This window comes from Buteo buteo, chromosome 3 (genome assembly GCF_964188355.1).
Source record: "Buteo buteo chromosome 3, bButBut1.hap1.1, whole genome shotgun sequence".
NCBI lineage: Eukaryota > Metazoa > Chordata > Aves > Accipitriformes > Accipitridae > Buteo > Buteo buteo.
In genome coordinates, this window is record NC_134173.1 from 31,052,827 (window position 1) to 31,075,930 (window position 23,104).

The 23,104-nt window shown below is 37.8% G+C and overlaps 1 protein-coding gene across 4 annotated transcripts in view; it reads right to left on the reverse strand.

Annotated features, from left to right (window-relative positions):
* Nucleotides 1-2,204: 2,204 nt before the first annotated feature.
* LOC142029022 (ras-related protein Rab-10-like) overlaps nucleotides 2,205-23,104 on the reverse strand; it is a 32,442-nt gene continuing 11,542 nt past the window's right edge. Inside the window, exons 4-6 of one of the 4 annotated variants that reach the window (XM_075023219.1) lie at nucleotides 17,347-17,436; nucleotides 11,757-11,858; nucleotides 2,205-2,590 (exon numbers count right to left, since the gene is read on the reverse strand). In XM_075023219.1, the coding sequence (XP_074879320.1) occupies nucleotides 2,516-2,590; nucleotides 11,757-11,858; nucleotides 17,347-17,436 (267 nt within the window). In that variant the 3' untranslated portion in view covers nucleotides 2,205-2,515. Of the gene's footprint in view, nucleotides 2,591-11,756; nucleotides 11,859-15,718; nucleotides 16,925-17,346; nucleotides 17,437-23,104 lie in introns of those variants that run through there. The other 3 variants (XM_075023220.1, XM_075023221.1, XM_075023223.1) reach the window with 3 other exon arrangements.

The window sequence follows — 23,104 nt, forward strand, 5'->3', positions numbered from 1 at the left end:
CACAGGGCTTCATATAATATGCTCTTAACTGAAAAAAAATAATGGTCTGGACAAGTATATAAAATGAGTGCAAAATTATTTGGAAATAATTAGTACTCCCAAGCTGAAAGGATACATTGAATGGTATTTCACTGAGATTTGTCTTGGATCCATAACTATTCAGTACTTTCATGAACATCTTTTGTGACTGAACAGAGTACACTTACATTTGGAGACTGTATCTACAGGAAGAGGCTCCAACTATGCCGGAGCACAGCATTACGATTCAGAAGGATCTTGGCAGACTGGAGAAACTGAAATGCCACCGAATAAGGAGAAACAGAAAGTTCTACACATACAAAGGAATAATCAACTGCACAAGTACATACCAGGATAAAAAAGCAGTTCTTCAGGAAAGAAACGACGGATCATGAACAGTGCTAGGCTATCTTGCATTATGCTGATGCTGGATTGCATAAATAGGAGTATCATAAATAAGAGAACAAATAAATCATTTTAGTCTGTCCAGAAGTTATTATTTAAACTGGAATAGTCTGCTCAGTTTTCAGGTCTACACTCCAGGATAGCTGAGAACCAACTCAAAAATATCAGGAGGAGAGAGACAAAAATGGCAAAAGATTCCGAAAACCCAAACTACAAGGGAAGGTATAAGGGACAGGAGACCTCTGGCCTAAACAGAAGAGAGGGGGCAGGCAGAGGTATTCACCTACATCAAAAGAAAAGGGAGAACCTGCTTTCCATGTGTACCAGTTAGGTTAGATATTAGGAAACTTCCTGCTTGCCAAACCAGTTAAGTGAGGACTGTACACCACCCAGAGAGACCCTAGATCTCCATCACTGCAGGTCTGTAAACATCTTCCTGCAGTACAGCAGGGACAGCTGATCTGACGCTGAGATAAGACGAGGACCTAGACAGCCTCTCAAAATCCCTTCCAGCACTATTTTCTTCCTCTGCTATGGTTTTACCTAAGGCAGGGATTATCCTTAGTTGCTTGTTTTCAGGTTTTTCACTAAACACTAGCTTAAGTGACTGACCATGATGAGTAGTCGGGAGCGGCTGTAAACACGTAGCCCTTCCCATCCTTTTGCACCCCTTCTGCAAGTACACTACATGGCCTAGTAGCACAGTAACCTGGCAGTATGCTCAGGCACATTAGGTCCCATGTGCTTCAGAAAGCATTTTCCAGTTGGGCTCACTGTCTTAATATGAAATTTAATAATAATTTGATATTATGACAATCCACAAACAGCCCTCAAAAAAGAAGCAGACTTATTTCAGGAGTGTAGCGACATTGCAGAACAATAAGCCCGTAGAGTTAGTTGTTCGGGATGTGCTGGGATAGCTCACAGCACAGTTTTGCACAGTAGTATTATTCATTCACAAATGGTGATAAAACAATTAAATGTAATTATCAACAAGAACCACATCTCCCAGGCAAAAAAAAAATTAATAAAAAGACAATATAATCCCCACGATTCTTCAGATTTCCCAACTTGTGTTTGCTTTGTGTGTGTCCTGCAGGTTTGATTTGTGTTCTCTTTGCTTTTGATTAAGGAAAAAGAAACTGGCATCCTGATTCTGCCCTCATTTAAATTTAAATAAAATCTGATATCCTCCACTGAAATTAAAGATACTACATACCAGCATAAAACAGATCTAAATGAGCAGAACCAGATACCTGATGTATTTATACTTTAAGAAAATAACATAAATACCTCACAATATCAAACAAGAACTGCATACCTTTTTAATATTGTGATCATTTATGACAGAAGGAACATTTGAAAATGCAGGTATGCTGCTAACACCTGTGTGAATTATTTTATAGAATGATAAAAGCTTATATTAGCAAGATAATTATTACTGGATGCATTCTGTTGTTCCATGTTTTCTGCCTTCTAAGGGAGGTTCAGTAACATACTGATCTTGTATATGGCTTATTCTTTTATCTCAGCCCTAAACTTTGCAGCTTCCCTGTTCAAGGGTATTCAAGTAACACATATGTTTCTGAAATGGATATGAAAGAAACAAAGCGAAAAATTCCCAGAAAATTATCTTGGGCGACTGCAGTAAATGTCAGCTACTTAAAGAGGTGTTATCTGGGGGATAGCATAAGTGATTTCATATATCAGAAGGTTGCCTCTGTGATAATGTCAACGTTCATTACGTTACAAATCTGGTATAAGTAACACAGAAAAAACAGTCAGGGTTTTTTTTTTTTTAATAAAAGCAAATTAATACACTTAGATTTCATTCCTGCAAACTTTTGTATGCAAATGCAGTCATCCTGTGATGCATCTAATAATTCCAAAGTCAGATAATTGTTTTAACTTCACAGTAAAAATATGAAACTATAATATAAACATATCAAAACATTTGGCAACAAAGTTTGTGTAACACAAAGGATGCTTAAATACTGCGTTTTGGGATTACAGGCTCACTTTTAAAATCTTATATGTTGCTTTGCAATAGTTAATGTTTTCTGAAGAGAAAACGGAATAAGAAAACAGTATTTCAGAATGCACAGCAGGTTCTCTTCTTACTTTCATTTAGAGCCACAACATCTAAGTCATATAATACACAGGATTTCTGTAAAACAAACAAAAGCAAACACTTAGGTAAGTAGAACACAACAGTTGAAAAGCTTGAATTTTCACTTATTTTAATATGTAAAAGATTTGGTGGGTCCCTGGATATATTTTTCCTTTGAATACTTAATTAAAGATTACAGTTTTCTAATAAATTAGATGGAAACTGATGCCCATGCAAGTCCCAGCTTGGTATATTTACATTCTTTAGCTGCCTCAAACATCTCTCCTAACTCTGAAGGTGACAGATGATAGAAAGTGTCTTTTGAGGAGACACTACAAACCATATGAACTGATCCTGTAAATCTTTACTCACATGAATTGTTCTAGATGCACAGGTCCTTCTTTTAACTACACCGATTTTCACTAATTTGCAGTTAAGTACACTGATCTTTGAAGTATTGAGCATGGGGTGTAAAAATCCAGTTGAAAGGAATAGGGAAATATAGAACATCAGTATCCATTAAAAAAAGACACAGATTATTAATTGTTATAAAGGATGTTAACTTATTTTGTGAAATTCACTAAAATTCTCTATTTTCTTGCCTCAATTTAATAACCAGGAATATCCCCAAATGGGAACAACTCAGTCTTTATAAAGATAAACTATCAAAACAGCACTCCGCCCTTGTAAAACATTTATGTACTGATTGCAAAAGCAGATTTAAAAAAATAAATAAAATCAAAACCCAGGACTCTTCCTTTCAGCAATAAACTCAACTAGATAATTAGTGCTGACCAGAGAAACAATCAAACCCAGTTGTGCAATACAGTATGAGTACATGTTGCAATCTTGTACTCTAAAACTATGAACGCTGAACCCTGAACTGAGGCACAAAGACATAGAGAATATTGTCACTTGCCTGGAAAAAAAAAGTCCTAACTTCGCTACTTGCCATTCTCCTGCCTGCTTCTTGGCAGGTTTACCAAGTATGTAACGATACACAGAGAAGTAAGTGCAACCACTGGATTCACCACATTCCTCTCTCAACCCAAACCCAACAGCCATAAACAACCATTTCTGACAATAAAGAGAAGCTTCCAGAGAGGACAGCTATCTAAGCTGGAATTCATGAAATTCAAAGCACAGGAAAAAAAAAAAAAAAAAAGAGGAGGGAAAAAAGGCATCCTCTAGTACAATGCTTATCATGATTCAGAACTGAGAACTTACACATAAAATGTCACAGGGTCATTGAACATTGAGGACATCCAGAAAGGTTCACCTGAAATTACTCAGCTGAATCAAAACAAGGAGAAAATAAAAGGTTCCCCCATGTTACAATAAGCCTTATGCCTCCTTGGCTGAGAATATTTAATGCTACCTAAAATTCTCGAGAAATTGCATTAAATTTGTTTCCTTTTTCCTTCTGTAGCCATGGTTTTAGCTCTTCTAGTGTGCTGGTTAGCCTGTGCCAGGGCCATCCCCATGAAGAGGGCAGCTGAGCCCATTCCTCCCTGGGGCTGCAGGGACCCAGGGAGGCTTCCACAGTGCATGCTGCTGGGCAAGAAGATGAAACACCTGGGAAGGGATCAGAAGTGACGGACAGAGGCAGGAGCAGAGGGCAGGAAAAGTATCATAGTGTCTAAACCTCAGGGTGGATGCCAAAGATGTCATCAATAAAATTATTAACATTTACTGTTCTGACTCTAGGGTACTGGAAGACTGTGACTTACTGATTTGAGGAATTACTTGTCATTAGTCACATATAAATCATGTATGAAGAGATACAGCATGTGTACTTTTACTTGGTTTTTTTGTTGGAGTGACAAGAACCAATAGAGCATAACATTTTTATTACCCTTGAGAGTTTGCTCAAATTCCAACATGCAGCTTCCTATCTTGTTTTAATTTTTTACAGAGTTGTGTAAGGTTCTTGAATACAGACATTAGCCATCATGATTTGTGCTAGGTGGAGACAGTATTTGATAGTCTTCAAGTGTAGACAGTAAGTGTAAAGTATGAAGACCTTTTTAAGAGAGGGAGAAAGGCAGAATCAAAAGTACACAACTATAACCTTGTCATCTCAAGGAAGAAGACATCACTCTGGTTTAGAGATAAGATTCCGAGAGGTGTGGGGGGGAAAGCTTTGGAAGAAAATGGTACAATAAGAAATTTAAATTCACTCTATTGAGACTAAGAAATAACACTAAGCTTTGATTATTGTGGACATAGACGTAGGACATAGGCTTTGTTTCACCCCTGCTTTTTCTTCAGAAGAAAAAAATTCAGTTGAAGTAGTAAATGAGTTCTAGAAAAATCCCTGTTTGAACAATTTCAGAATTCAGGTTTCACTTAACTTTAGAGGAAACAGGTAATTTGAAAGTGTTGCAGGTTATATCTAACTTCATGCTTTCAGATGAAGGGGAGAAACTTGCATGCTCCTTAAACACTGAAGATGCTAAATTGCAATTATTTTACTACTTAATACTACTTTTGGGTGGCAAGTAAGCTGTTCATGTATCCTTAGCAAGGATCCTCAGTACTGTAAGTGATTAAGAACGGTGAAACCCATTTGACAATGAAATGGTTCATATAATCTGTAAAATCATTATCTGATAGTAGTTCATCAACAAATTAGCCAGGACAGAAAGACAAGAACAACCTCCCCCCAAATAAAGAAAAGGTAATAGTTTGTTTTAAAAGCCATTTAAAAGTTGAGGACTTTAAAAATCACTTCAGTTTGATAAGACTATTTCATACAGGATCTTCATCAAGCAAATAAGAGCCTGGGATTCATTTAAGCAAATGTGCTATACACATATTTAAAGAGTGCACATTCATAACCTGAAGAGATACTGTGAGTCCTGCATAAAGCACTGAAAGAACGATCAAGCAATCCAACATAGTGCTCAACTGCAGCCAAGCGTTGGAAGAGGTGGGGCACTCTCCTCTCCTGAAATTACAGCAGGGAGGTATGTAAATCTCTCCCACCTGTGAGAACAAGGCAGACAGCATTCCTTCTTCAGGGCTCCCTGAATACTAACAATTCCAGCTCCCATTTCAGCTTAGCCTGTTAGAACTCACTCCTTGACAAGCCAGCCAACAAACAGCAGAAAACTATGAAAAGGTGAGAAGAACCAAAATGGTACCAAGAAGCTCAGGTTTCCACTTCAGCATCTTGGGCAAAGTGGGGTTTTGAAAATACCGCCATAGACATAGATACTGCTGCACCATGCAGTGCTTTTAGTTAAGATGTTGAAACTTCCTGATATCAAATACTAGTTTTTCCTGTTAAATAGCACAGGAGACATGTCTTACCTAACAGGTAAGCATCTGTTTAAGCTGGTTTTAAGCTTCCTGCAGAATCAGTGGAGAAAGTCAGACAGGATGAACAGACGGATCTCTACAGCTGGCTGTCTCTCCTCCCCAGCTCTAAGCAGAGTTTGCATCGCTGGCGTGCAACAGATAGGTAACTTGTAGACACAGGAATTGTGATGAGATGGCTGAGATCTCAAATGGTTTTTGCCCCCCCCCCCTTTTTTTTTTTTGGATTAGGGAAAGAGAGCTAAACTGGTATACAAAGGGAAATATAATAAAAAAAATAAGGGAAGCTCTTTGAATGGCTTCTAATGGAAGTTAAGATCAGCTGTCCTTTCCTTGCTGGAAAACTGTTCAGATTAGCAGTGTCATACTAAGTTGGATTCACCTACTCTGGCACCACTTCTTGGTATTTTGATACTGTTTTAGTTATTTTGGAGGTGGGGTTCACTATGGGTTTGGAAGAATTTTACTCTATGTATTTCAATGCCCCCATCAAAGGCAGATCTGGAGTGCCTGTAGGATAACTACAGGCTTTAGGGAAACAAGCAGAAGGGACTGTAACTGAAGTTCCCATTATTTATAACTTCTTGAAATGCCATCCATTTTTATTCTCTCCAATGACAAAGTTATCATAGTTAATGACCACAATCATTGTGTTTATATTTAACAGTTATAGTTCACGAAGATTGGCAAAGCATGGCAGCAGGTCTTCTGCAACCAAGTTCATGTGACTTCCACACCTGAACTACCAGTAGAGAGAGCTCGGTTATTAAGATCAGTCCTGCCATTTTCTTGACCTGTATTTTCCCTGAATTCCATAATTCTAGAGTTGAAATTACCTGTTCAAAATGCAAGACAGTCCTCTTGCAACAGGAATGGGCAGGACAGGCCACAAGCAGTATCAAGCAAGAGCTGGGGATATATCAGCAGGGAAAGCAATCACTGGGGGGGGAGGAGCAGGAGAGGGTGTGGGGTCAGGCACAGCAGGATCTAACTGTTGCGGAGCACCCTCCTCAAGAAATGGGGATGTAGTCCTTACTCCTAAATCCTGCTATTCCACAATGTCTAAACCACATCTAACCCCCTGGCAAAGTGGGGGTCTCTACCTCTCTCACCTGTTAATACCATGGAGATTATAACAATGCTCTACTGCAATTAGCTATTTCACAAACTCGAGAAGACAGCTGTGGTGTTACTCTAAGGTTCCTCAACCCTACAGATCATCTGTGTAAGTATTAATATAGTTCCACCTCAAAAGCCCTAGCAATCAGGCTTCAAAGTCAGGATCTTGCAGAAGCAGCAAATGCTAGTAGCAAGTCAAGTGTGTAACATTCCTTTGGTCTCCTGGAGTTTAATTTATTTAACTTTAATCATATGAAACCATATAGGCTGAGATATGGAGTACTGTATAATCAATGGGGAAAGGCACCTCCAGGACACAATTTTATCCTAAAAAGATGCATCTCTTTCCATTGAATAGACAACCACACCAGACCAGTCATGGAAATTTTAGCTGGCTAAGGTTGCACGCTGAGATGAATCTCAAGCCCTATATTCAAACATTATGATTAAGTTTTGATTTACATGACCTAATTATATGCTGTTTCCAGAAGAATATCTGAGTCATTCAATGTCTAGAACAGACATTTTTTTAATTAAACAAGATACTGTAGTAAAATTATGCCCTACATTACACCAGCACTGAGTTGGTACTATTTATCCTCTTCGCTTTAATCTCTGTACCTTAGTTCCCATGTGTGCAATGCTGAGTATACTACCTAATGTTACTAAGAATGTTATGAAGATAAAAATCTAAACTAGATCTAAAATACAGCATTACGAGCATTATGAAAACCCTCATGAAGAAATTAATATTCTGTGGTCAGTACAAGATAAATAAAGGGCAAATAAAGCCTGGGGCTCCATGCATGACTGAGGATAATAAACACTGAATGTGCACTGCTGGAGACACAGGGATCTTTTGGACAAACTAACAATTCCATGAAGCTTGGCAATAATGAAATCCGATTTCCTATGGATTTGGATCTTGAAGTGAATTAAATTTGATATCCGTGATGCAAGCTCCAGCTGGAGTGGCTGGGTGAAGCATTTTTCAGTCTCTCTGTGTGGTCATCTCTGTCTCATACTGTATGAACTAACGCTGAAGACTTTTCTTCTGCAGAGTACTCTGCCTCTCCTCCAGCCAGCACCTTATTTTCACAGAACTTCTTCGGAGCTTAATTATCTTTTAGTTTGACCTCTCACATTTGTTTAAAATCAGCGAGCAAGTTCCAAAGGTACTTCAGGAGCAAAAGAATAGGACACAGTGTAACCTCAAAAATCTTGTTGCCACAGGAAAGGAAGGTAAAGAGATGAAGGAAGGACAGAATTGAGGCCTGCTACTTCCAAATGTTCATCTCAAATGACATCCAGCTGTTAAACATTAAATGTTACTCTCAACAGCACAGGGCAAGGTCTTAAATGGATTTTGACTGTTCTCTGCTCAGCAGATATATGTTTATTTAATATTATATTAAAATAATCTTAGTAGTCAATCACTCTTTGGAGGTACACAGAACATTAGTTCCCAGAAAAGGGAAAAACCTCTTTTTTTCTTTTTTTTTTTTAATACAGTTTCCCTCCTTCTGCTCCTAGTTTAGAAAAATACCAACCACCACACCCACAAAGACAGAAATATGAAGGCTTTACTATTTTTTTAAAAAGCTAGTTGAGAAGAGTACTAGTCGTCAAGCCGTGAAACCAAACAACACAAAAGAGCAAATACTAACTGCATTCTGGGTGGTATTTTTTGGTTTTGGTTGTTTTTTTTGGGACTGACTCACAAGTACTAATAGTTCACTGGCAACCAGAAGCATTGTTAAGGAAGAGCTGCCATCTATTAATGAACAGGTTTAGGCATATCTGAGACTCATAAGAATTGTGAATAAATAAAATACTGTTGTTATTTGTCAACATGTCTAAGCAAACCTCTGGAATAAGCTGTCATTAACATTCCTTTCCACTGCAGCCTTTTGAATACAATCAAATCAGTTATTATCAACTGATTGGTCTGAAAATCGTGAGTTCTCAAAAATATGGCATGACTCCTTAGCTGTTACCAATGTGAGCTGACAAATAACATCTGATTATTTTAATGAGACTACCTATGTAAATTAGAGCTGTAGGACTGAGACCCAGCAGAGAATGGCTGAGATGGTAAATACCTGAAAGGTCAAGCAGTGCTTTAGTTATCTGAATCACTGAGATACAGAAGTCTTCTCCCTCCCTTAAGCCCACTACAAGTAAAATCACAAAATAAGAGATAGGAAAATGCAGCACAAAATAATGACAATACAAACTTGGGGGGTTTTGGTGTGTTTTTTTTTTTTGTCTGACACATTTTAATGTGGTTTTTTTCCCAGTCCTCCACTGAACCACAACTTGTTCTAAATTTCAAGAGAATCAAGCAGCTCATTACTTCTGTATGAGGTCTGTAACTCCAGACATTGATCTTCCTCATCCACAGGAGTGTTTTCTGTAGATTTAGTTAATAAAGAAATGCCTGTAGTAGATGGTGAACAAGAATGTATATAAAAAATCCTAGACTTCCTCATATTAATACAGCCTAGTGCAGTGCATCTCAAAATGGTCTACTGCCTGCCAGCCTGCCCTGCCTATCTATCTTACTTCTGAATGACCTCCACATACTTCCCAAAAGCATGGCCATAACAGACTTTTTCAGGGAGTTCCTTAAACTGAGTTTCCTCTGTGGGACTAGTAAAGCAATGACATGCTTCCACTGAAGCATCTCATCAGTCTGGGACAGGTGGTCCTACTGCAGAAGTAAGGGAGGCTCAATATCCTGCTACCTCAGACATAGGTGTCCTGGGCCAAAACATTGTGCAAAGCTGTATCTCCTTTTTACAATCAGTAAGTACATATTTTACCACTACAGAATGGATGTATGACTGAAGTGATCTCAGACTGGCATCTATCATGTCATTTTTCACAGCTGCTAGTCACACTTCCTACTGCATTTTCCCTTCTCCAAAATTTCATCAGTTAGAGGAAGTTAAAATTCAAGTACTACATTCAGTTTCACAGTTTTGTGAACAAGCAAATTATTTTGTCGAACCTGAAAACCATGATGAAACTGTATGGTAGATTTATTTTTTTTACTGTGAACTCTATCTTATCAGGCCAGTGGCAAAACCAATCGGGCTAAAGGAGTCCTTGTTTAAATCAACAATTGCATTTCACCAAAAATGGCAAATTATACACCAAAGTAATGGTACGTGTTGCCCCATCAGAGATTGCAAACATTTCTAGATAAGGTGAAATGTTACTACAGACAAACTTGACAAATTGTCACAGACATATTTTTCCAAACACACATGCATGCACGCAGTGTACAGCTGTATTCTCAAGCAGTTCTAATTAAAGCCATGCAGCAGTGTAACATTTTCAACATGGTCTGAATTTGTTTGCATGTCCATACTACAAAACCCATGAATTTTCATGAAGATGAGTAGGAATACTAAAGTTCCACTTAAAGTAAAATAAGTGCAGGCAATCTTAATGTGAGAAATATCCAAACATCATTTCTGCACGCTGCAGAGAATTTTCTCGGGTCTTGCCCACACGCACTGTGCAGAAATGCTTGCTTCACAGATATTTGTCTTTGCAGCAGTTATGATCATAGCTGTTGCTTTGTGGTTTTTATGCTTCATAACAACAAATATATTCTCTATTTACAGTAGACAATGTCTTTTTCACTTACAAGAAAATCAGAGTTATCTTATTTGAGACTTTCTGCTGACTATTCAAGGACCTGCCATTATCCTCCTGTTCTAAATGATAATTTGACTGTTGAGTTGCTGAGCTGCATTTTCATGCTAAAGGAATCAAAAGCTTTCCTTCTTTTTTTTTTCCCTCCTCCAAAATAACCAAATACAGCTTGTGTTACTGCATAATACGACAGGACCTTGATTTAGAAGCCATCCAACCCTGAGCTATTATTCTGACCATCCCCTATGGCTACTTAATCAAAACACTGCAACTTATGACTTTGTCAGTAATTTTGCTCATTTATCTTTATTATGACTTCAATAGTATTCGGAATGGAAGGTTAGTTTTGTATAACTAATATTGGTGATGAATGGCAATGATAATGCATTGCATGAAGAACATCCATTAATGTCTAAAATAATATCCTACTGTCTAAAAATAAATTGCGATGCAAAACATTCTCAGAGCTAATTAACAATAATTCAGTCCTACAAAAGTATTGCAACTCTGAGGAGTAAGGACCTTTAAGCCAACACACTCCAAGTAGTTAGAGATGCTGACTCTGACAGCTACAGTGTTGATTCTACCACTAATTAACTCAAATCTTTAGGTCCTAATAACTTCAAAAGCACTAGCATAAATCATCCAAACAAACAGCTATGAACTTTGGATAAAACATTTGATTGCTGAACATAACAGATCCGCTCATTCCATCAGCATGCAGCATCTTCACAGTATGCATTTTCTGCAGAAATCTACAGGAAAAAGGAATCTTCCTGGCACGGAATTGGGACTACTCTGGAGCTCTTAACCTCTCCCTTGAAGAAAAGCATGGGAAGGAAAGCCACAAATGCAGTTTTCCTGAATTTTCACCTTCTCTCTGAAGTGTATTTTACCTGCTCCCCTCTTCTGTTGTTCTCTTCTCCCACAATTCTTCTCCCCCACATTCCTCCTCTGTTATGTCTACAGCTACAGGATCCCCCCCAAAATATTAACTCCATAATGCAAAAACAGCACTGGCTGTGCTTTGCCAAATGTCTTCTGTATTTACAACCTTGTTTACCCAATCTGTCAAGAAAAATCTCCCATTTTCTTTCTATTCAGAAAAGGAGCCTACCTTTTCCAGTATTTCCTTAGTCAAGACTGAGAATGCATCCTCAATGTTCACATTATCTTTAGCACTGGTTTCAAAAAAGGGTATTCCATGTTCCCAAGCAAGCTGAAATACAAATGTCGGCAATGGGATGAATAGTCTTCAGGAAAAAAAAACTTCCTGATACTAATAGCAAGAGATGTAGAGGTGTTCTGACAGCTTCTAACATGCTATATAAACACTGACTAAGTAAATGTCAGCTCGGTAAAGTACTGTATATTCATCCTCAGTTTATATATTTCAGGTAACTCTTAAAACATTCTTCCTAAATTTTTATATTTTCAGAACAGCTTTTTTAACTTATCTTTACTTGTAAATAAGAAGAATGAAGTCTAGTGGCTCTGTTCTCAATGTTTTGATTTATTTGGAAAATGAACTGTCTCCTAGGCAATTATTTAGAGGAAACTAATGGAGTGCCGACAGAAAAGTATAGATACAAATGTACCAAAAACTGTAGAAAAAGAGGAGTGATGAAATATAAAAAAGAGATGCTCCTTTTTATCAGGGAGAGAGAAGCACAGAGATAACAGGCAAGCAAAAAACAGATATGTATGAGAAAACATATTATGGTAATAGGAGAAGAGAGAAAATACTTAGAAGAAAAGGGCAGCATAGGCTTTACATTGGTTGATTTTATTTAATTTACTCATGTTCTCTCACTTCCAGTGTATTTCCCTTACAGATAGCTTAGAGATATGTTGGCATGAAGAAAAAAAAAAAAACACAACAAAATTAATAGTTTTTTAATCTCCTAAACTTTTTCTAATTTATACAGTTAAATACATGGAGAAAACAGTTGCATCATTGCCTCCCAAGGGAGGGGGTCAAGGTAAGAATAGTATCTGCCAGAAAAACACAGTGGGAGACTCTATTTATTCCCTTTGCAATGGATCCTTTGTCAGTACACATCTGGAGAAGACTATCACAGGCAAAGAAAATATCACTGCTTATAACAGCTAGAAAATCCTGTAATTACTAACCACTTAATGATTTATTTGGAAGGCTCTCCATTAGGATAAAAAGTTTAATGTTGGCAGTTATGTTTGCTTTCACTGAGCTCTAGAAGTAACAAATCAATGCTTTACAAAAATTCCGAAATCAGAGCATGAAGGTACAAGAATTGGACTTCAAAGTTTTAGTCAAAATACAAAAAGGTTATATCAAAGGTAGAAAACAAAGTAAGCAAAATGGTTTCTTTTCCAAAATGCTATAAGAAAATGTGATTTTGAAAATAAAGGTTGAGATCTGGACCATTTCTTAAGACAGACTACTTCATAAGGGATTCTGCAACTCCAGCTGACTGCTATGAACTGGTTTTGGTACTGCAGCAACTTGTTACAGAAAGTTACGATCATTTGACTATTGGCAAGAGTCAATGCAAAACAATGATGCATAATGGTTCATAAAGAAAAATACAGCCAATAAAGTGGAGAAGATTGGTTTGCAGCTTATAAAGTACACAGATTCTACTATTAAATATTCCTTTTTCCTTTCCTGTGTCATGTAACAGACTCCTAGAGGCTACCTATGTACAAACTCTGATGAAGACGAACCATTTTAATCATGGAATCACAGAAATAATTTGGAAATATAACCCCACTTGAAATGGGACTACTGCCACTAACCCCTAACAATATGGGGTCAGACGTGGCTTTGCCTACCTGAGTCTCAAAATCTGCCAACGATGAAGATTCTGCAACCTTTATGGGACTCTGTTCCATGGCTACATCACCCTTCTACTGCAACTGGTTGTCCTTACCTCCAACCTGAACCTTCCAAGCCAGGACTTGTGTCTGCTGCCCCTTGCTTTATTGTCTGTCTCTACCAAGAAGAGTCTATTTCTGTCATTCGTTCAACTACAATTCAATTGCTGTAGACCAATAACAAGGCTCCTTAGCCTCTTTACCCAGCTCCCTCAGTTCTCCTCATGGATTACTGGTACTAGACTCCAGTCATCTTTGTACCCATTTGCTGGACTCTCTGCAGTTTCTCAACACACTTCTTGAAATGGGAGAGCCAAAGCTGGACACAATATTCCATGTGGCCTTGCCAGCACTAAGTAGGGGGGATAGTAATCTCCCCAGATCTACCACCCATTATGCTTCTAATGTAGCCCAACATGCTTTTAAGCAATGAGAGAACACTGTTGACTTACATTCAAGCTGGTGTTCATTGTAACCTGGCAGTCCTTTGCAGCAGGGCAGTGACTCGTGCCTGGGATTATTCCATCCCAGGTGTAAAACTTTGCACTTCTTACTGAATTTCATGATGTTTCTGTTGGCTCAGTTCCTAAGTTTACCAAGGTCCCACAGAATTGGTGTTCTCCCATTTGGTGTGCCAGTCACACCCCTTAACCTCATGTCACATGCAAATCTTGTATCATCAGCCAGATCACTGATGAGGATGTTGAACAATGTGAGCCCCACTACACACCCCTGATGTACTCTGCTCATTACTAGCTACCAACCAGACACACAGCCTTCGATCACTACCCTTTGCCTCTGGTAGTCCAGCCAGTTTTCAGTACAGCTAATGGACCACTTGTCCAGCCCACATTTCCTAGCTTCCAAGTGAGGATGCCATGGGAAGGGTGACAAAAACCTTATTAAATTCAAGATGTATCACAATCACCACTATTCCCTTGTCCACACAGTCATTTCCTGGCATCACAGAAGGCAACCAGGACGGTGAAGCACAATTTGCCCACTGTTGACTATTCCAGACTATCTTTGTGTCCTTTATGTCCTTGGAAAAGGATTTGATGACAACATGCTCCACAATCCTTCCACTGACTGAAGCAAGGTTGACTGAGTACAGTTCCCTGAAGCCTCTTACTTGCCTTTTTTAAAGACAGGTGTCATGCTGGCATCTTTCTAGTCAACAGGAATGTCTCCTAACCACCATAATTTTTCAGTTGACTGGCAGTGGCCCCAGTCACTCTGACCAGCTCTTTTAGCACAATTAGGTGAACTTCATCGTGCCTACGGATGCATCCAACTTTCCTAAGCAGTTTCTAATTCAATGCTTTCCCACTGCTGGCTGACCTGCTCCTTCCCAAACCATGCCAGTACATGCAAAGGTGTGGGAGCAAGCTCCATCCATGAAGACCAATGCAAAAGAAAAAATAAAATAAAATCAAAAAACCTTGCGTACTTCAGCTCCTCTGTATCATGTTACTACATTGCCTACAACACCTATTAACGCACTCCCATTTTCTCTGTATGTGCACAATATTGGTTGAAGAAGATTAATGTATGTATTATTCCTATTCACCTTGCATACTGGTAAGTATTGTGGCAAGCAAGTCCTCTAAAAATGTAGCTAGATGGAAAAAAACCCAACAGTCCAGTGTTAAAGCAGTTGGAAGTATGAAAACAGCTTTGGCTACTCCCTCTCATAAAGAAACTGGGAAGGCACATTCAAAGAATTACCTTTTTTTGCCTTTGGGAGCATCCTGAATAGATCCATAAATAAAATACCTAAATACATTTACAAACCTATGGGAATTATGCTACTGGGAAATGTTATTTTATATTATCCTTGAGAACAGTTTGGAGATCTTGAGTGAAATAAGCTCATGTCTTACAATAACAAAATAAGTAATGCCAATATCTCTTCCAAGGTGAAATTTAATTCCAGTTGTTCATTTCTTTTAACTCAAAATATACTACTTCCTAGCAAAGTGCTGCTATGATTTCTTAGTGTTGAAATCAGAGGGATGTGTCTGAAATATTCCTAGAACTGTGCAGAATGGGTTTTTTCATTTGTATTGTACCTGTAAAATCAGCTTTGAAGTCAGGCACATGAAGACAGCAAAAGCAAAAAAAAGGAAGAATGTTTTACTTGGCTTTTCCTGTTGGAAAGATTTGATAGGAGAAAAATGGCCACATTCTACCAAGTCATAGAACCTTCAACATTTTTATTTATTTTTCAGAGAAAAAGATAATGTTATTGGGAGGTGGGTGGGTTTGGAGGAGCCCAAGGTTGAGTTCAAACTTTTGTCAAAGTGAATAAAAAGTTACTAAGACAAGAAAACACTTCATAGTGATAAAATTAAATACATTGATTTCTGAGTGATCAAAATTATATAATTACAAAAGAAAACAACAAAAAATATAATTTCTCAGCATTAAATTAGTCTATAAAGTGGCATAATGATGGCCACTCAGTCATGACAGATTGTTATAGAAATGGCAACATAGGTAAGATTCCCAGGGAATCTAGGGTCTTCTCTGCAAGGCTCTGAAGAGAACAATACTTAGAGTTCATAATCACAGGGTAATATGAAATATGTAAGTATGAATTATTATGTGGCAGAGTTAGTATGAAACTATTTTCCCCTCTTAATACGGACATTTTCTTCTTTGGAGTGAGAAGACAATTATTAGCTCTCTCTCTGCTAATGGAATCTGTATCCAGCTGGTTCAGTCAGATTCTTCAGCATTTGTAAATCATGTTAAAAGAAGAAATAGTATAACTGAAGAGCTGCCTTCCCTCAAAACACAGGAGAAATCTAGAAAGCAGACTCATTGGTGAGGAGGTAATGATTTGTTTCTGAAGAAAACCCACTATTAAGAGAAATTTTGATTGCATGGTTAAGTACACAGATGACAGAAAATGTCATGGTTAATACCATATGCAAAACCCTACTACTGCCCTCTTGTGCACATGCATCCAGTTACTCTAGATTTCTGACTGCATTCTTTGAGAGTATATACATATTCTTCAGCAACCTTATTCCTTGTACACAGATAGTACATTAACATTGGAAGTACCCTGCATATGAACAATGAACTTTCAAAAATTTCTATTCATAATGCTGTTGAAAATGTGATGCTATTTTTTAAAGTTCCCTAATCTGGGATTATATAATTGGCAAAAAATTATCAGTGCTCTTTTCTTTAAACACAAGACATCCCGCCTGATTCAATCCCTGCTTAACACCAGTTCTTCCCTTACACGTGGTCAGCAGGTATAAACTATACTGCAGTCTCAGCTGTACGACATATACACAGTTAGAACTAGGGGAGCTGGATGTTCCATAAATGTATCTGTCCAGTATTACTTAGGGCTATTCACAGACAATGGAGATCACAGTGCACAGGCTGCCAGAATAGTTCTTCACAGTCAGGCTGTAGCAAAAAAATCATTGATGGGCGTATCAGACACCAGAAAAAACTATGCACAATGTACTATGCGTTATATTTTAGAATTCCACATTAAAACAGTACTCTGAAAATGCAGACTTTAAAATATTTTTAGTTTTAATTAAAAATGTAAGATTTCTGTCGTAACGCCTAATACTTTTAAGGTACATTTTAACCTTTAAAATAAAAACTGGTATTCTAAAGAGATCAGCTAGGAGTTACTTAATGCATCTCTGCTCATATGTTAAAAAACCCCAACCACTCCAGAACTCCACAACTGTTCTTCTGGAGCAATTCCTAATAGAATTTTTTGAATTCAGGAGCTTTTTATCATTTTCAGTGCAACAGCTCACAGTCACATATTAAGATACTCAGGAGAACCCAAAGAAAGTACCAGTCATCAATACCTTTTCTCCTTTCTGTTTTGGAACTACACGTTCTGACTCCTTATCACACTTGTTGCCCAACAGTATTACGTCCACTTCATCACCTGCTTTCTAAAAGAGAACCAGCATTAATAAGTGTCAAGTAAGAAAAAAGCAAACAACAAAAGCCCTTCACCTTCAGCTCACACTAACCTTCAACACTTCATTTACTTGAAAGTAAAGGCTAAATTCTGTCCTGACCTTTTCATCTGTGGAAATATTTTCCATCAGTTACTGGGATTCAGAGGAAAAAGCAATACTGCAAAGAGCAGAAAAAAGCCACCACAATTGCAGGGCATAATTTGCAACCCCTTTCAGAAGATATAAAGTATACGGTGCATGGGCACCATCTTCTGATGAATGCTCCATCTTGAGGCTTTAAAGTGACTGGAAATGCCCCAGATTCACAGACACTGCCCTCCCTAAAGTAATGGGTTTATGGATTAGCATTAGTCTGGTCTACATCCAGCACTCACTAGTAAAAAGGAAGGAATTTGCTGCACCTGAGAGAGCACCTCTCTGTGCTTCACTTTTGCACACAGACAGTAAAATTACATTCAAAGTGTTAAAACTCAACATAAAACTTTGATTATTCCAAGACACTTGGAAGAAGGCAATAGATTTTTAATGAAGTAAAATTTAAAAACCTCATTGATTTCAAAAGGAAGAAAAATCTAGCTTTTTGACCTTGTCTCCATCCTTCGTTCCACTAATCCAGTTACGTGCATGATGACTGTGAAATGCACTGGGTGCTTTACATCAGTGTTATTTTAAGATAAGCCATTGTAACTACACATGACTGGAATAATGACAAGGAAAGAGAACAGTTCTGCAACAGCATGTAGAATTTGAAAACTGACATTTGTTGTGAAAATCATAATATTTAAAACCACTTTTGATGCTTAAATGGAGGAACCTGAGGGTCTCCATCTAGAGACAATTAAAGTTAACATGGTCTGATTCCATGGCTTATATTCTGAAAGTACATGCTCACACAGCTTCTCTGATGACTCAGAAAGCCTGGTCTCAGGCTGCAGGTCTCTTTACAAGGACATTGATGAAATCTCTGATCTTTGTCCAAGTCTTAATTTTTATAACTTTGCCTTAAGACAAAACCAGGCACAGACAATTGTCTTCCCCAGAGCTCACACATATACACATGGACACACGTACCTCCCCTCAAGAGAAATGCAAAGAAAAACCTCTATTCATTAAAGGATGACAGAATCATTATTTTTAGTCCATCTGCACTTTTACCACTAAGTTGCCTAATTTGTAGAGTACGCAGTAGGCACAATTTATTATTGAAGAACACTATTTCGTTTTTTTTAATCCACTCTCATTCTAGAGTCAGCTAATTTCATTTCATACCCACAGCTGATGTTCAAGATAATGTAGTCTTAAAATAAGTAAACTCATCATAAGAGTACAAAGTACAGGCCTAAAATACAGAATCAATCTAACCTGGATTAATAGACCAAAATGTTGGCTGTTTCAGAATGCATCGAAGCTTTACTCATTAAGGTCAATGGTCCTCCTACATAAAATTACGTACGTCAGTCCCTAAAATAGGGTAAATAGCCAATTTAATATCATCACATAACCAACTTTTTAAGACTGTATGTAGCTGAAGGTTTTACAAGTGACATTTGACTTTACTCTGAAATAAAAGGTCACAGGGAAATACTAGCACACTTTCTGTACAAAGCCATAAAACCATCCTGTAAATGTACTTCTGTACAAACAGCACAAATTTTTGCAGTACGAGTGTTCTTTCTAAACAGCTTCAAATAGTAACAAAATTTAAAGGAGGTTAGAGATACCAGGCCAGTAAGTATTTATTTCAACAAATAACTATTATTTCTACATTAATATAATGTAATAATATATTTTCACTTTGAATGGATCCTCCACCAAAGCACTCAAGTACTCCTTTTTTTTAAAGATGGTATCTTGCAGTTTCTTGCTTTTAGAAAACTAAAAAATATACACCAAATGACGTCCATTTTAAATTTTGAAACCTGATTATATAGATGAAGTCTTAAAAAAATAAGTCAATACGACTAGGCAGAAGTTTGACCATGTGCTCAGTTGGCATAAAAACTGCAGAGGTACACTGATTTGAATTGGCCAAAAATATGGCTCTTCAGTGCTTCCAAAAGCTCACTGTGTATTTTCATCCTCTTTTATTTATAGCTCAGGAATAAGCTTTCCAAATGCAAAATCTATAGCTAAAAAGAGGATAGTTATTTCACAGTTGTTAAGATGCTATTATGCAAGTCAGCACTGACTAAGCTAATAGAGTCAGGAAACATTTTTTTCACATGTCATGGAAAAATACTATTAAAAATTTCATCAATTTCATCAAGGCAAAAAGAAATTTTTTTTTTTTTTTTTTTGAGAAGTGAAAAAAGAAAGTGTTTTGCCTTGGTATGTCAAAAATACATCCAGATTTTTTGGTTCACTCTCCTCAGTTTTTCTCCTGGTTTTAACATTTCAGAATTCACATTTTACTGAAATTTAAAATAAAAATAATCTGACCTTGGAGAAAACCTACCTGATTCTTTTTTAAACGTCCAAAAAAGAAATATCAGCACTATATTTGTCTCCAAAAATTGGAGTCGAGACTGACCAAGTTTTTTTGAAGAGTGTGGAGCCATCAGGTCTCAGCAAAAGGTTTTTTTCCCCCGTTGGATTCCCTGGCAGTTGGAGCCAGTGGTAGCAGAAGCCAGGCTGCTGTGACCGGTGGCCACAGGAGGGAGCAGTGCCAGAGCCTCAAACGTACCAGTGCCAGGGACCGGACTAGGCACACCGCACTCCCACACGGTAATACCATGGTGTGCTTCAGCAGCCTGCTGTGATAGGAGCCATCCATCCACGCCCTGAACTAATTACAGTACTGCTCAACTTTCACCTAGCCTGTGCACTCAACCAGGTAAATTCCCAACTCCTTGACTATGTGGCGATTAACAGAAATCAAGAATGCAAAAGGGAAAGTATCTTGCTCATCCCTTTTCTATGTAATTCCTCCCCGCCCCAATGTTAGGTCTTTTTTTCTGCACTTGTTCTCATTTTGCAGGGAAAACTATTTCACAGAAGTGCTGTGAAATTATGTGTCAAAAGTAGCACGGAGACCTTTATCGAAAGAGAACTACATCACATTTGTACTTAAAGGTTATTGGGAGAAACTATCCCTTCGCTTTTTAAATGGTGAGCACAGACCCTACCGTGTAATGGCTGGCCTCAACCCTCCCCTGCAGCAAATCGAGCGTGATGACCCAAAGCCCATCCAGACTCCTTGTTGCATAAAGCTGTCTATCCAGAATCACCATCTTGTCCCTCCACCACATTTCCAGAGTGTAGCTGTGCAGGGCTGCATGATGTTGATACTAACTGATTACAGTTTGAAAAGGGAACAGAAGTTTGTTTGCAGGTCAAAACAGTGAAATCAAGAACTCCGATCTGATACATACACTATGGTAATGCTTAATTAGTTTGTATTTGAGGAAGAAATGTAGCATTAATATAATTTTGCAGATTTGAAGAGGAGACAGAAATATGCATGCTCATGCTGCAAGATGAAGGCTGAGCTGGGGAAGGCCGTAAAGCTGGGAAGTTTCCTCCTCCTACTCACCAGACAATGACACTAGAAACCGATCCTTTGTATTAATGAAGAATAATTTGTTAGGAATACATTGTCCCCACAATCTCTTTGACAGCATCACACAGGCAGTGTTCATATTATGATTCCTATACATATGACTCTTTCCATATACTTTTCTAAGTAAGTGCCACATGATGACCTCAATTACAAATGCCTGGTTTCCAGGACTACAGTGGAATTGTACAAATGGCAGAATTTGTCTGTTAGCAAACTTAGACTTGATTAGATATAAACCAATTTATCCTCAAACTAGTCTAGGATTAGAGATAAACCAATTTAGCAGAGTGACAAGAACAAGAATTTTCAGTTCTAATCAGAGTTGTAACAACAAACCCACCTATGAACTGGAACAATTCGATGCTTTTGGCACCAAGCTTTCCCATCTAAAGACGAAAAACTCAGAAGAGTTTGAAGTCAAGCTAATTTACATTTGTAAAGCATTTTGCTGTGGTGCATTTATTTAAGTATGATGCAGAAACACCAAACGACAGTCCAGGTTCCCAACTCTCAGATGCATCTAATGCACCGAACCAGAAGAGGGCACTATGAAAAAACGGCCGTAACCCAACACAGCCATACATGTCACATCCTGGTTGAGGAGTCACTTCTTTCAGAGAGCATAAATAGAAAGCTAATATATTCCAAGAACACTAAATTGCGTCACCGAGACTTGCTACTTCATGAGAAAATGAATCTGTCCTCCCCATGCAGAAAATTCTGTGCTAGCAGAGAATTTCCAGCAGATAATCATTAGGAACTGGTAATGCCATCTTCATGCCACACCAGCAGACTAGCACAACGAAAATCAGTCCAGTGTATTTAAAAGAAAACTAGGGCCTACCATCTATGTCAAAAGTTGTTGGAGACCCAGATGCCATGCATGAATCACGGAGTGATTTAAGTTGGCAAGGACTTCTGGAAGTCATCTGGTCTAATCCCCTGTTCTAAGAAGGGCCAACTTCAAAGTCAGGTCAGGCTTACTCAAGACCCTGTTAAATTGAGTTTTAAGTATCTCCAGATCATCTCTGGGCACCTGTTTGAGCATTTGACCTATTTTGAGGAACTTTTTGCTCATGTGTTAGTTGGAAGTTTGTTCAGAACAGCCTGGAAAGAACTGTTCTTTGCAAATGGATTTGGTACACAGTTACTTGTATCTGATTTTTAAAGGCCAAACAGAATCAGCTTTTGAGAACAGCTGCATACAATAGCTAAAAGCCATGTCAGCAGACAAGAGGAACACCTTAACAAATTGGACATCACCCACAATCCTACAAATAAAGAATGGTTTCAGGTTCTAAAGTAGTTTTCCTGCAATTATCATGCTCCTAATGAGTGCATTACAAATCCAATTTTTTTGCCAATAATGTCCTAAGATATTAATCTGCAAGTAAGCTTTTTTAAGTACAGTCATGTTACTTAGTTTCCTCTAGTTCTGAATACAAGTATTACAACAATACAGATATGGCAGCATATTTATGTCTTGAACTTCCTTGAACAATAATTCATTTTTAATAGGAAAGCTGCTGTATTCCACACTTAAAATAATTGAAATACAATGAGAACATTACTGGTAATATGATTGTAATAGCACTGACTGGCTAGTTTTTATAAAATCAATGGAGTTTTTAGGAATGCTGAATTGCTTATTGTTATTTTCAACTGTTATAAGAATGGCTTAGCACACTGAATAGATTTTTAAAAAACTTTGTTTAAAATCTCTATGTACACAGAATTAAAAAATGAGAGCATAATGTAATAACTGAATTGTCTCCAAAAAATCCTGTTTGATTTGTTCAGATGCAGGCTTTACATTACCTATTAGTCTGACGTGTAATGAAACCTGTATCTGTTTGTCTTTTAAAATTTTTTTTAAATGTCTACATTTGCACATTTTTAGGGGTGCTGTAGCAACAGCCACTTTGATACTGGCCATTTGTGGGGAATTAAATACTGGTTTGCATTCACAGACCAAAGTAAATGCAGGGAATGTCACCAACCTCCAGTGAGTAATTAATTTTCATGAAATGCCCTGTGTTTTAACAGTTATTGCTTAAAAACACTTCTTTTGCAATGAAT